We start from the raw sequence: 13,693 nt of genomic DNA, 5'->3' as shown, positions 1-13,693 counted from the left end.
TCTATGATCTTAACTGCTTCTTTTCAAATAGAATGGGGAATATCCAACCTACACAGGGTCAACTAAGGTCTGTGAAATCATATCGTTTGACCCTGGCACATGCCAGGACAGACACATATGCTTCTCATCCACTGCCCATGATCTTTTGTCTGTATTGTGTATTTATGGAATATTTATGGAATATTTACATCATAAATCCATATTTGAATCATAAGGTAAAGGTAAAGGCCCTCCCGTTGATCGTCGATTTGCTCGAGCGGGCCCAGTAACGTCTCCATTGGAGATTTTGTTGTTACTGTGTTTGGCATATCGAATACTCTCGGTAGCTTGCCGGGCTCTCCGAGAGGGGTGGAGGAATCGAACTCGGGTCGGCCATGTTGGCCGCTTGTAAGGCGAACGCCCTACCCGCTGTGCTATCGCTCCAGCCCATTTGAATCATAAATCCATAAAATATTTATGGAATATTTACATCATAAAGGATACATCATAAATGATGTAAATATCCAAATGACCCTTGGCAAAAAGGTTCCCCACCTATTAGAAAGTTAATATAACTGTGTCTTTTTTTCATTTGTTTTGTGTCTGTAATTTTAGCTCTAAATCCCATTCTTAGAAATGCCATTTTCATTTTCTGATTTTTCTTACTGAAATTAGCACTGAATTGAGTATAAAAAAAAGTAAAGAAAACCATGTCTTTATGTGAATTTAAGTTCAAACTCACACTCTTTATTGACTAATTCAGAGTTCTTTGGGAGAACTGATGAAAACAACTGCAGCTGCTTTCTGCTCTGCTTTGAGAGCCACATAATGTGCATTACATAGGGAAGGTATTCTCTTCCCTGGTGACTTACCACCAATTGTATTCTGAATTAAGAAGAATTTCTGGACTCCTTTGCTGCTGGCTTTGTTTGCCTACTTCAACTAAAGAGACCTTTACTTTCTTTCCAATATCAAATTGAATGTCCTTTGGGTATCCCCACTGTGGTGAAACCACAGCCCCCCTGACACAGGATCACAGATCCCAGGAGGAGGAGGAGGGAGGGGTTCCTTATATTCAGTACCTGCTAAAATTCCATTATGCTAAAAATATTTCATGAGAAAGACCTTCACTTTGTGTTCCACCAAAACTAGCAAACGTATAGAACATACTTGTTGGTATAGAAGTGGCTGGGATATAATCTTATAAAATCTAGCCAGACCTAAGCAACACAATCTTGCACCCTATCTAAGAGGTATATTGTTGAATTTCTATAACTTGGGGGTGGGGGCGCATAATTTTTCTAGTTCTGATTCATCACAAAGTACTGAAAATGATGCTGAAAGGTCACTAGCATCTCTAGGTATGAGGCTGCACTTAAATTGCTGGGAGGTAAAGGTCGACATTTGGTCTTTTATGTGGATACACATCCTTGTATTTTATGCTTCAGCTATTCTGTGTGTGAAAATGTCAGTTTTCCAGAGGGTGAAAATTAGTTGCAAAGTCATTAAAATGCAACATGTTTGACCCTGAGATGGAAGAAGTTTTGAAGAGGAGAGATGTTTCCCAGAATTATGTTCTAGGGGTAAATAAACCCCGGGAGGCAGGGTCTTGTTTGGCCTGAGAGAAGTGACTGCATCTGAGAGCTGCTCTGGTCTACAGAACTGTCAGGGCTGTAGTGAGAATCCCAGATTTTACCTCCTCTTCATCCACAGAGTGGCTTCCCTTGATAAATATTCACTCCACTATTGGATTCCTGCATACAAAATATACCAGCATGCTCCATTACTCCTTCCTTTCTTTTCTATCAAGGATAGGAGTGAGCACAACAGAATAATTCAGAAAAAATATTTCTGCTGTTGTTTTCTTTTTCCATTGGTTATCTGTGTTACCTGGTGGGGAAAGCTTGTGTTCATAATGCTGGAATGTCTAATTATCATATCATGATGCATATTGATTGAAAATAGTAACAGCAGTAATAATAAAAGGGGATACGTACAGAACAGTTACTAGGGGTCTAGCACTGTTATCAGGGATTCACATGCAGTGTCTCTTGGAGGTCCAGCTAAAACCTGGTGAGACTGTGTTCTCATTTTCCTCTCCCACCAATGCACCCTCCATGTGAAAGACCTATGGAAGCCTTAGTAGTAAGGGAGACTTTAAATCCAAGCAGTCTGCTTCCTGTGTGTGGAATTGAGATTGTTCCACTGAACCTCTTTAAATTCATTTTAATTGCTTCACTGCCCTTCTTGAATAGGATAGTTGGCTCTAACAGGCTGTGTGAAGGATCAAAGCAGTGTTCTGGGACTTAGGGTACTTCTGCGCACGTAGTGGTCATCTCTCGTGGCATCTCAGCCACCCTTTTTCCTCCTCACACCCTTCTCTGTGATTTCTCCTAGCTCCGCTGGTGGACCTCAATCCCACCCACAGTGGCTCTGCCATGCTGATGCTCCTTTCGGTGGTGTTTGTGGGTCTGGCAGTGTTTGTCATCTACAAGTTCAAAAGGTATGTGTCCATCCATGCAGACCCCCCTACCCAATTCCACCCCCCACTTCTCCCTGGCAGGTTCCGAAGCATACATCGCAGTGAAAGTCTCTCAGTCGCACAGAGCAGTGATGGTTTCTGTTAATATTTTAGGAAAATCCCGGGGATTAATGTTTATGCCCAGATGCAGAATGAGAAAGAACGAGAGATGGTCAGTCGAGTCAGTCAGCCCGAAAGCAGGCCCCATATCCCTCAGACTGAACTCAGGAGGCCTGGCCAGCTGATAGATGAGAAGGTGGAGTCACAGCTCATAGGTAAATGATTCCCAGTAGCCTTAAGCTCTTCAGTCTTCGTAGTCAGTGGCTGAGTCTCTCTCTAACCTTTTTCTGGCTTGACATAACCACTTTCTTCTGCTCTAACGTTCGTCAGAGAAACAGCTAAGATACCTCCTACCCTGCTTTCTTCCATTAGAATGTGGGGTGCGGGGAACCCTTCTTGCTTTTATCTCTAGTTTTATTTTTCTCTTAAGTGTATTCCTTGTTTCGCAAAAATTCCTTTCAACACATTGGGCTTTAAATGATCTTGGGCAGAGAGCAAACCACCAAGCACAAGAAAGACAGGCCTCCAAGGCCAGGTCTGAAGTTCCAGAGGGCCCTGCATTATTTGAGGGACAGCGGTGCACTGAGGAGAGCAAAAGCCAGCACCACCTGGAGACCACTCTGATGCGGGTCAACTGCTTCAGAGACCAAAGCTACCAGGAGCCCTGACCGGAAGTGACAACCTTACCTCCCTGGGTATTTTTTCTTTTAGTTGGGCAGTAATCTGAAAACCGTTCTCCAGAATGAATGAAGCCTAAAATGTTGAGGACACTAAGACATTTACAGCGAGGTAGTTTATAGAACCTCCTGGAAATGGTGCTTCCTGAGAGAGAACAGGGGTGGGCTATATTTACAGAGGATATTGGCCAATGTCTATTTCCTCTTTACCCTGTCTTCTAGCAGAAGTTTTAAAACGAACTTCCTCATAGCTCCATAGAGTTCTCTGCCTGTGATGTAGGCATGGAAATCCCGCAGCTAGGTGTAGAATCCAAAGTGGAATTGCCAAGTTCCACTCTTTATTGCAAGGGAAAATTTCCAGAAATGTAGATATATTCATGGAGCCACCATTGCTGATCTATTTCTCTCCTTATTTCTTCCTGTCTGTTGGCATCAGGAGTTGGACTGTAAATATTCCCTATAGGTCCTGCATTGCTGATGATGATGGATAAGTTATTGTGTAACTCTCTATGCTTCATTCTAAATGTAACTAATGCCCAATCACCTCAATACCATTTCTTAGGATACTTATTCTGCTCCTGGGGGAAAAGATGAGTCCCTAAATAGAAACACATCCCTCTCTTTAAATAGATATTGGAAGATTCTGTGGTTGTATTAAGGGGAAATTTAAATGCAATGACTAGCTCCTGTCGGAGGTAATAACAACTGCAGTCACATCTGGTGCCCAATTTTCATGATGCACTTTCTTTTATTTGGTGAGACAAGGTGATAAATGTGTAATTGCTTTGGGTTAAAAAAAGAAAAAGGCTTTACTGTCTTCGAGTTCAGAGATGCATTTGCCCTGTCTATTCACTTCCAGTGTTTCTAAGTGCATTTTTTTGGGTCACTTGGTTTTCAATCCCGTTTCCACGGGGTATGAAACACAGCCGCTGTTTACTTTATTAAAGTCGCAATCCCTCCTTCACCAGGACCATCTTGCTGTCCATTGCAAAAAATCTCTGACACCTTTCCATTTCCAGTGTCATTAAATAAGTAAGTGTTACACGTTTTCTCTTAGGAGAGTAGCTTTACCCTCCCCTCCCTCCCCTTCTACTCAACCTGGTGACTCATCTCTCCGATTGCAAAGAGCAAGACACGCCACTCCACCTGCAACGCCAAAGCGGGGATCTGCTGGGGCGCAATTTGCAATTTAAGGAACAGCCCCAAAAGGCTCCAGGAGACCTGCTGATCAGGAAAAGAATTTCGCTCTTGTCAAGTGCATCATCCTTCATGACCACTAACTTTATGTTTTTTTTTTCTTTCCTCTGTTGTTCTGTTTCCTATTTTGCCAGGAAGTATTTCCATAGTTGCTGAGAATCAAAGCACAAAAGAAATCCCTACCTATGTAAATGTTTGAATGGAGGACGCCAGTAAAAACAAACAAAAATACAAAAACAAAAAAAAATAAAATAAAAACAGTCAAAAAAATCCAAACAAACAAAACAAACTAAACACTCACTGCATCGGGACTTTTTAATTCTTCAGACAGAGACAACAAGGGTTTTTAGCTTTAAGCCTGTGCATGTGGACAATACCTTGAGAACATGCTATGAGGGGCAGTGTACAGGTGCTCTCTTTTAACGGAAAACACTCCCCTCCCCCCTTTCTTCCTTTCTCTTTTTTCTGATCGGTCGTGTTTGTAGAAAATTCATAACAGAGAAGCCAAGGAAACCTGCATGTGTTTTTGGAAATATCCTTGGCTCTAGAGTTAACAGCTATTTTAGCACTCCAGGCTAATGGGTGGGTTAGCCACCCCAGCCTTTTTCCTAAGACACAGAAACATGCCCAGGAGGTTCAGCCCCTGAGCTGTTTCTCTGTTTCACCTCCCTTACTGTCATTTTCCCTACTGAATTATATTTGATGGCTCTATTGACCAGCAGTGGCCATAGGCTGATTTTTCTCTATTCTGTTAGGCCCTGGGGACGGTGAAATGCATTGCATTTCCTTGTATGCAGACAGAATAGGGAAGGAAGGAGGGAAAAAGGGAGGGAAGGGAGGAAAGGAAGACCGGAAGAGGCAGTCACATCAGAAGCAGACCTTGGTTCATGGTCACCCCTTCTGAAATGACTCCTTTCCCTTGGAGTTTTCCCTACTGCACCTTTAGGAAGAGAACAGAATCCCCCCATCACCTGGCCTTTCTCTGATTTGCTGTTATGTGGTCATGATCTGTTGATGTCTTTGTATCTCTTCCTTCTGAGCCCCAAGTTGTCCTTCAAACTGCTCCTACCTATACTTCCCAATCTTATTGCTAGATTCTGAACTTTAACTCTGATGTTCCCTAAATATTGGCCTCACCTCTGCCAATCCTGCCCCTGTCCCCACCCACCCCAACCCCCGCCCGCAAGTTTCTGATCTCTCAATTTTGTACACTCCCAAGCATGCCAACTTCTGTACACACTGACCAAGCTGCATCCTCCTGTGCGAGGCTCAGCTTCATAAATCCTCATCTCTTCCTGTAGAACCTGCCCCTTCCAAATACCCTTGCCTTTTTCCCACCTGGAAACATAATATGTGTAAAAGAGTTGATATATGCAAAGCAATTCAAATTTATGTCCATGTACATTGAAAAAAAAAGCATACAGATGAAACCTGGTATTCTCACACCTTAACAAATCTTATGCAGTCAGATTCTAGAAGATTCTTGTGCGAAATGTTTTGAACATGTTCCTATGCTACAGGCCAGTTTCCTCCTGTGATGGTTGCTGTTATCTGGTATTTCTTATCTTACAGTCCAGTAAAGCTATTTGTAAAATAAAGCTTATTTTTAACCAGAGGCAGCAGCAGGTTAATGGATTTCATGTTTAAGGGTGTCAAAAAAGTCTGAGAACATATGGAAGTCTTGTTTTGCATTGGGAGAGAATTTGGGTTAGGTAAGGTGATCCCAATCAATTCACTTGGATGCTTGCTTCTCTCTTGATATCAGAATATCAGCAAAGAAAAAGAGTGTAAAGTTTAAAGGGGATGAGTTAGCTGACAAACTCAGCTTTTCTAGAAGCATAAAGAAATGCTAGTTTTCCCAGGTCACTCATGACAAAGAAAACATATAGTAGGCTCCAGAGAAGACTTGGAAATATTATATAATGGGCACCGCTCAGCTTTCTGCATGAATGAAATGCAAGAAAATTTGAAGGGCCACTGAGAAGCTTAGTTTCCTTTGTTGGCTAAGGCCCCACGCCAGCCAACAAGTATAATAGGCCCTGTGTGTAAAAGGGGGATTCTAAAGATCCTAATGACCCCTGCCTTTTGATAGCTAAGATAGTGAGTAGATACTAGCAAAGTTCTAATCACAAATGAATCAAGCAGATGAATTTATGGGTGAGGATGTCCAGTATAGATCTGGGAAATGGATTATACCTGAGGCAATCATCTATTTGTAGAACTCAATGAATCCCTGATTAGCCAGGCTTCCTTATCTCATAGGAAAAAAAAAATCCCCATTGATTCTATTCAGTTGGACTCTCCCAGATTTAATCTGGATGACAAAGCATTTGGAAATCAAGAGAGGCTTGCTCAAAACAGTTCAGGGAGTCCTTAGAGTTGCAGTCCAGTTCAATTTAATTAGAAAATAATGAAAGAGGAAAATAACACTCTTAATCTAGTACAGTGCCTTGCCTAGAGTAGGAGTAAAACAAGTATTCCTTAAAGGAATAAATATATGAATACATAAAAAGTCACGTGGAAGAATGAAGCGGGGCTGGGGGTGGGATTCTTGTGAAAATAGAGATGGACATGAGATCCCAGGAAATTTGGTAAGTGACCAAAGATGACCAACTCCAGTTCAGCGTCTCCAGATTCATCACGTTCCTCTCTGCAAAGCTTCCCTCCACCTGTAGGAGATTAGCGAGGCAAGGTACTGCTCAGGGTTGTTCTTATGACCATGCCCCTGAGTTCTCAGAGTTCGCTCTCTGGACCAGCAGTATTGGCGTCACCTTGGACTTGATAGAAATGCAAATTTGAAGTCCCTATCCTCCAACAACTTAATCAGAATCTCAAGGAATGGGTCCCTCTGGTTTGCTAAACCCACTAGATTATTGTAATGTATGCTCATTCGAGAACCTCTGTTTTAGGCCACTCCAACTCAGTTCCAAAGATAAGATACTAATCAGAGCCTACAAATTGGAAGGACCCAAGTGCCTACCTACTCACTAGCAGCAGGTACAAAACACAGTGAGGAGTTTGATGGGTTTAAGGACAAAGGAGTGGGTGGGGAGGAATGGATTTGGAAGGTCAGATTAAGAGCAAGCTAAAAAGTCTGATCCTGCTTTGCTTTCAAAAATCTCAGAAGGCAAACTCTCTCCCCTGAACTATCTAACCACCATTTTCTCCTTTGCCTTATTTCTAATTGGATTCATAGTCCAAAGTGCAAAGATTTGCTTTGGTATTTTTCAGAAGTTCCAAACAGCAACTTTGAGAACAGTGGGGTGCTTGGCAGCTGTTCTGTGTTTTCCAGGATTCCAACTGAGCATTGAAATCCCTCATTTGCCAACTTATTTTTATAGGAAGCCAATTTAAAACAAAACAAAAAAAAAGTTTTCTTATAGTATCGGAACTACTTCTAATTTTCAAATGACTTTTTTGATGTATTTTTTGTTAAATACTCTGTAGTGTAATGTATAATTGCTCTTGTTTATTGCTTTTACAATCATATTTATTAAACAGAAAATGTCTATAAGGTTTCTGCTTCATTGTGTTTTTTTGATTCTAACTTTGGTGTCTTATCTCCCTGTAGAAGTGAAGCTCAGATGAAGTTTTCAAAAGCCATTGCATGAGAATATGTGGTCCTGAGGATTCCAGGCTTGGGTTATTTTGTAGCTGCCCTCTTCTTGTTTTGGATTTGTTTCCTGTTTTATAGGATACATTCTACTTTCTGAATTTATATTTTTTCTGTTACATGACTTTAAATATCACTCTAAATGTATTCAGGATAAGGAACATGTTCGTTATTATAAGCTCCTAGTTAGAAATCTCAATAGCTTGCCAGGCTCTCTGAGAGGGGCAGAGGATTCGAACCCAGCTTGGCTGGGCCGGCTGTGCACAAGGCAAACACCCTACCACTGTGTTAGGCTACTGAGAGTATCTCGCCTGCATGGCAAAGCCTGTCAAGCTACCTGTGATGTATTCAATATGCCAAACACAGTAACAACAAGTCTCATGATGGAGATGTTACTTGGCCCGCTCGAGCAAATCGATGAACAATGGGAGGACAATGACAGTGACAGTTAGAAATCATTAATATGGAAAAAAACCTATTCGGTCTGTACCTTGTCTTCAAATGATGAAGGATCAAACCTATAAGTAGTGAATGGAAACTTGGAAAGCAAGGAAGGTTTCGGTGAGAGTGTGGCATGACTTTGGGCCAGGAATCAAGAGTGGGAGTCCCCTGAAACTCTGCCCTCTATAGCCTAAAGTAGAGTGCTCTACCATTCAAAACCTTCAATGTCAGCGTGCATATAATTTGAAGCCAAAAGAGCCCTCTTAACTCTGGAATTGGGGCATAAAGGGTGACATACCCAAACATCCCTTAATAACTGCTAGCAGCTACTGGAGATGGACTGAATTCAGACCTTTTCAATCTGGCAGCCTCTCTTCTTGGCAACATTTTGACCTGATATTGAATCGAAATACTTTTTGTTGACAAAGAACCCTAGCTAACCTTCCCAAACACCTACTGGGCACAGAATGGTGCTGCCTCTAAAGTACCATTAGTGTGAAATGGAAATCTTATCACTTCTGTTTGCAGATGAACCCAAGGCAGATCTCCAACATTGGGCCTGGGTATACTATCTATTGTTATTTATATCACCATTAACCTTTCCTTTCCCTAGGCAAAATCATCCTAGTCATCCTTAAATTTTGTTTATTTGTTTTTGGGTTTGGGGGCTGCATCTGTTCTGTGCTCTGGGTTTACACTGAGTTATCACTTCTGGCGGTCCTCAAGGTGCCAGAGATCAAACCTGGGTCGGCCCTGTGTCAGTTCAACACTCACCCGCTCTGGTCCACTGGCCAGTTCTCTACTGTTTTTACCTTTTCAGTGGCAATTTATTTCCTGCATCAGGGAAGGAACAGGAGGACAAACAATCGTCCCTAGAGATTTCCAACATGGAAAAGACATATAGGGACAGGGTTGCTTAGTAATAGAAAAGCCACGATACCGATGGGTGCAGAGGAGGTGATGCCAAGAAGAGTGTTAGTATGAAGTCTCTCCCTTCTGTGGGCTGCGTGGATGCAGCTTTTACCAGTGCCCAGAGCCTAAGACCTGGAAACTGAAGCTAATACATGGATCATGCAGCTGACAAGAACGGGAGTCCAAGTGGAACTGTGCTCACAACCATAGATGCTGCCCGAATGAGCAGAGGCAGAGCGGGAGCATATCTTTTCCTTGGTCTGATGGTCCAACTGTCACAGTGTATTCTGGCTAGCTTTCTGGGTCCTTGGGGAAAACAAAACAAAGCAAAACAACAACAAAAAAAATGTGTAAAATTAACCCAAAGAAGCCCAAATGACTTTGGAATCAAGGCTTCTTGATGGTTAAGGCAGGTATGTTCCTTTTAGGGTCTACAGCCAATGCCTATGTCCCCCTCCTTCCCATGGATTGAATTTAGAGTTCTGTCCTTCCCTTGGAGGGAATCCAGGTCTGAGGTCCACTGCTCTGGTCCCTGGGGCTCTGGCACCTGCCTCAGTGTCTGTTCTTCCATATTAATGATTTCTAACTGTCTTTTACCCTCCAACTTCTCAGTTCTTCAGCGTGTGTGTGTGTGCGTGTGTGTTTTAGGGGGTATGGGGGGACTGATGCTTCATTCCGCTCTCCTACATACAGAGAGGAAGCCACCTGCTCAGTGCCCTCCTTTAAGACTAACTTTTTTCATTCTAAACTATTCCACTGTCTCATCAGTTTCCCCCTTCCCAGCAGCTGAGATTTAAAGTGGCCTATTGGATTAATGAGATTACGTGCAAACCCTCTTTTTCTACTATAACACTCTCTCCAGCCGAGATTTCCCACTGACCTCCACATAGCCTGGGAGCCAATGGACAGTGGGGCCATGGAAACCCAGTGTCCTGAAATAGAAAGCAGAGCAGGAGAGGAGTGAGGAGTAGACTGGAGCCCAGACAAGGGGTTGGTACAGAGATCTTTTAATGTCAAATCTCACAAATCTTCCCCAAGCCCAGAGCATTTAATAAATAGCATTCTCTGCACTCCTGTTCTTGTGCATAATTTCCTTTAAATAAGACACATTTAAAATACAGCATTTTGTTTGTATTTAGCTCTTTCTCGTTGAATTCAATCTATCATCATTTAAAGGAAGATCTTTTATTTCCTTTTCTCTCCTTCAGGCTGTAGCACAGAAATCGCCATTAGGGGGCGCTAGAGAAATGTTTGCTGAAATGTTAGATTTTTCAGTTTTGCATTGGAAGTCCATTTTATTTAGCAAAGATCTCGGAGGTGCCATCTAGGGTCCGACTCCCCTTACCCTTCTAGCACCTCTAATTACATGTTCAATCGGCATTTGTCAAGAATCAGCACATCGTTGCCCTTCTCATTTACCACTCAAACTGCTGTATTCCGGGAGCTATTCTTAGACATTAATTTACGTGAAATAATTGCAGTTTAGAAACAAGGGGATAAGCTGGCTAGAAAAGCAGCATGAAAAACAAAAGCCCAAGTTTGGTTTCTTGATATTTATGTAATTTAGTTACCTAATGCCTAGGGTGTGAAAGTATTTTGAAAGATGCATGTTCTCCTCATAATGTTCGCTTTTATAATGGGGATGGGGGGGTCTCCTAATAATTCCTGATGGAAATCTGTGAAGACATGGCTGTTATAAGATTTTCATGTTACACACATGAAAAGGAAACCTTAGATCTATATAATAAAGATATTAATTTATGTATGGTCAAGACTGTTTTCGGTGGTACTTGCACAATTGTGAACCAGATAAAGAATCTTCATTTATGAGCATATATTCCAATAAGAAGAGAAGTTAATATAATTTTATATTTCATATGCAATGTTCATATACATATAAGATTCAAGATTGTTTTAGATGGTATTAGCACAACTGTGAACCTGATAAAGAATCTGCATTTATGAGCACATATTCCAATAAAAAGAGAAGTTAATATAATTTTATGTTACATATACAATGCTCATATAAATATAAGGTAATTTCAAGATACAGACATGAAAGAACTAAGCACATCATGGAGCAAAGTAACCAAGCATAAGGATGAAGAAGTGAGGCAGCTGATTGCTCATTTCTCTGAGATCTGAAGGTTATAAAGAAACCAGCTCCTTAGAGACAATGACATTTGTCCCAAAGTGTCCAAAGTCAATCTTAGGAAAATCTCAAAAGAAAACAACTTTTGGGACCTCAATCACTATGAGAAATATTTAGGTTTAAGGAGAAATAGTTCTCACCATTCTCATGCACAGGAATTGCTCTAGGGAGTGAAGGAATCATATATATATATATATATATATATATATACACATATATATATTCAGTTTGACTATAATGACATGTGTGTTACTAAAAATCACTTCACTATGCAAAATGACTTTCTAAAAACCACCAGGCATAGAAATAAATAGGACCTGAATATAACACGCACACATTTTCTCCCATGTCAGAGCAATGTGTAATGATGTCAGTGTCACACACAAAACAGGATACAAACTTAAGTTCATAGAGAGGTGGCAAGGTGGTTTATAACAGCATTTCTCTCTGTAGTAGAGGCTGATAGTGCATGTATCAGCCTTGTTCTTATGGTCCCCCAAGCCTCATATGGCCCTCCAAGCCTCAGCGGGAGTAATAACTGAGCACCCTTGGTTGTGGCCAAAAATCGGAAAAAAAAATATTCAGACATCTGACACTAGTAGGATAGGTAGGGCAGTATAGACCAGGAGGAGGTGGCCACAGTAGAGTGTGTCTCTCTCCTGCTTGGTGCTCCGTGGACTTGCCAGTGTTTGCTCAGAGAGAGCTGCGCTCATGGAAGTCGGCATGTGCTTCTGATAGCACAGATACTCTTGCACTGGAAGCCCCACCAGTGTAACCAACAGGCTACACCTGAAAACCACTTGATGCTTGCTGGTTTGTGCCCCCTGAATATTTGGAGCTTCATGGTTCTCTCTCTGATGTGTCGTTATGCTGTCTGTGGGAAAAGGTAAAGTCATGCGTGACCCCCACCCAGGTCTCTCAGCATCACTGCCTGTACTCACAGGAAGGAATTTCAGAGAACAATACTTCGCGAAGCCAAGAAATGTTAAAAGACATTGGGAGAAATAAATTGCCTCCTAGACAGGATGCAGGCTTTTGCAGAGAATGAAGGGAGAAGGGAGGACCCCTAACTTAGGGGACAAAAATGACACATCTCTAGTTGGGGTGCCATTAATCCTGAATGGAATTTGTGCACTGATTTTGTGAAGCTGCTTTTGTAGATTGTTCTGCTGTGCTTCTGTGTCAAATTCTCTGTGAAGATTAGAGTCCAGTGCGAGGGTGTTATCAAGGGAGACTTGGAGTTCAGGTGGCTGTGATTAAGCCTTATCAGGGCCTTTAGTACCAACCTTGGGGTTCCTGTTGGCTGCCTCAGTCTAGGGCTGGGGGTTGGCAGCAGGAAGTCCTTACATGTTGATTTTATGTCTCGCTCTCTGCCAGGGGGCCCCCCTCCCATCCCACCACATGTTTGCCTGCCTGCCAACTTCATACTTATGTTTCAAGACCAAATCTTTCCTTGTAAAGTGTTTTCACAAACATTCAACTTTTGAAAAATTGCCTTTGTGAATTACTGGAAGGAGAGTGATCTGAAATCATCTCGAAAATTGTGCCACTAAGTGTTGTGTGTTGCTCATAACATACAGCCCAATGGGAGAAGCTGATAGATGCCTGGGGAGTATGTCTTTCCACAATTTTCTGAGTTCAGCTAGTGTTTCTCATTGACAAAGTGATGCATAAAAAGACCCTCAAAATTTGCATTATTTCTGGCTCTTCCCTAATATATGCATTACATTATCAAAAAAGTGTTTACTGGGCATACCAAATCTGACTGTAATCCATATTTAGGTTTCAAAGTCATTTGAATATACGGATAGAAGAATAATGTCTTACTTGTTAGCAGAGAGAAAGCTGCTTTCTCATCATCTTCTCAAGCTGAGTTTTCCCAAGGAGACGAGGAGCCTTGCACACTTTCACAGGCCTTCAGAGTATCATGTTGAGTGAAATCAGTCAGAGGGAGGAACAAACTCAGAATGATCTCCCTCTTATGTGCAATACAAAGAAACTTCGTATGGGATATCAAATGCCCATAGGCATCAGAAATGAAAAGCAGGAGAACTGGTCTCTAGTAGAACGCTCACCACTGGGGAAGGATTGGGAGGGATAAGTTAGGGAAGGGAACACCAAGACAATGGGGAGAGGAAAAG

General features: G+C 41.9%; 1 protein-coding gene across 5 annotated transcripts in view; it reads left to right on the top strand.

The window, feature by feature from the left end:
- SORCS1 (sortilin related VPS10 domain containing receptor 1) overlaps positions 1-7,950 on the top strand; it is a 606,810-nt gene extending 598,860 nt beyond the window's left edge. Inside the window, exons 25-27 of one of the 5 annotated variants that reach the window (XM_056120469.1) lie at positions 2,377-2,482; positions 2,615-2,775; positions 7,666-7,950. In XM_056120469.1, coding sequence (XP_055976444.1) covers positions 2,377-2,482; positions 2,615-2,775; positions 7,666-7,745 — 347 coding nt within the window. In that variant the 3' untranslated portion in view covers positions 7,746-7,950. Of the gene's footprint in view, positions 1-2,376; positions 2,483-2,614; positions 2,776-4,294; positions 5,250-7,665 lie in introns of those variants that run through there. The other 4 variants (XM_056120465.1, XM_056120466.1, XM_056120468.1 and 1 more) reach the window with 4 other exon arrangements.
- Positions 7,951-13,693: the final 5,743 nt, after the last annotated feature.

This window comes from Sorex fumeus, unplaced genomic scaffold, assembly GCF_029834395.1.
Source record: "Sorex fumeus unplaced genomic scaffold, SorFum_2.1 ptg000043l, whole genome shotgun sequence".
NCBI lineage: Eukaryota > Metazoa > Chordata > Mammalia > Eulipotyphla > Soricidae > Sorex > Sorex fumeus.
Note: the sequence above shows the minus strand (reverse complement) of the source record. Positions and strands in the feature narration are given on the sequence as shown.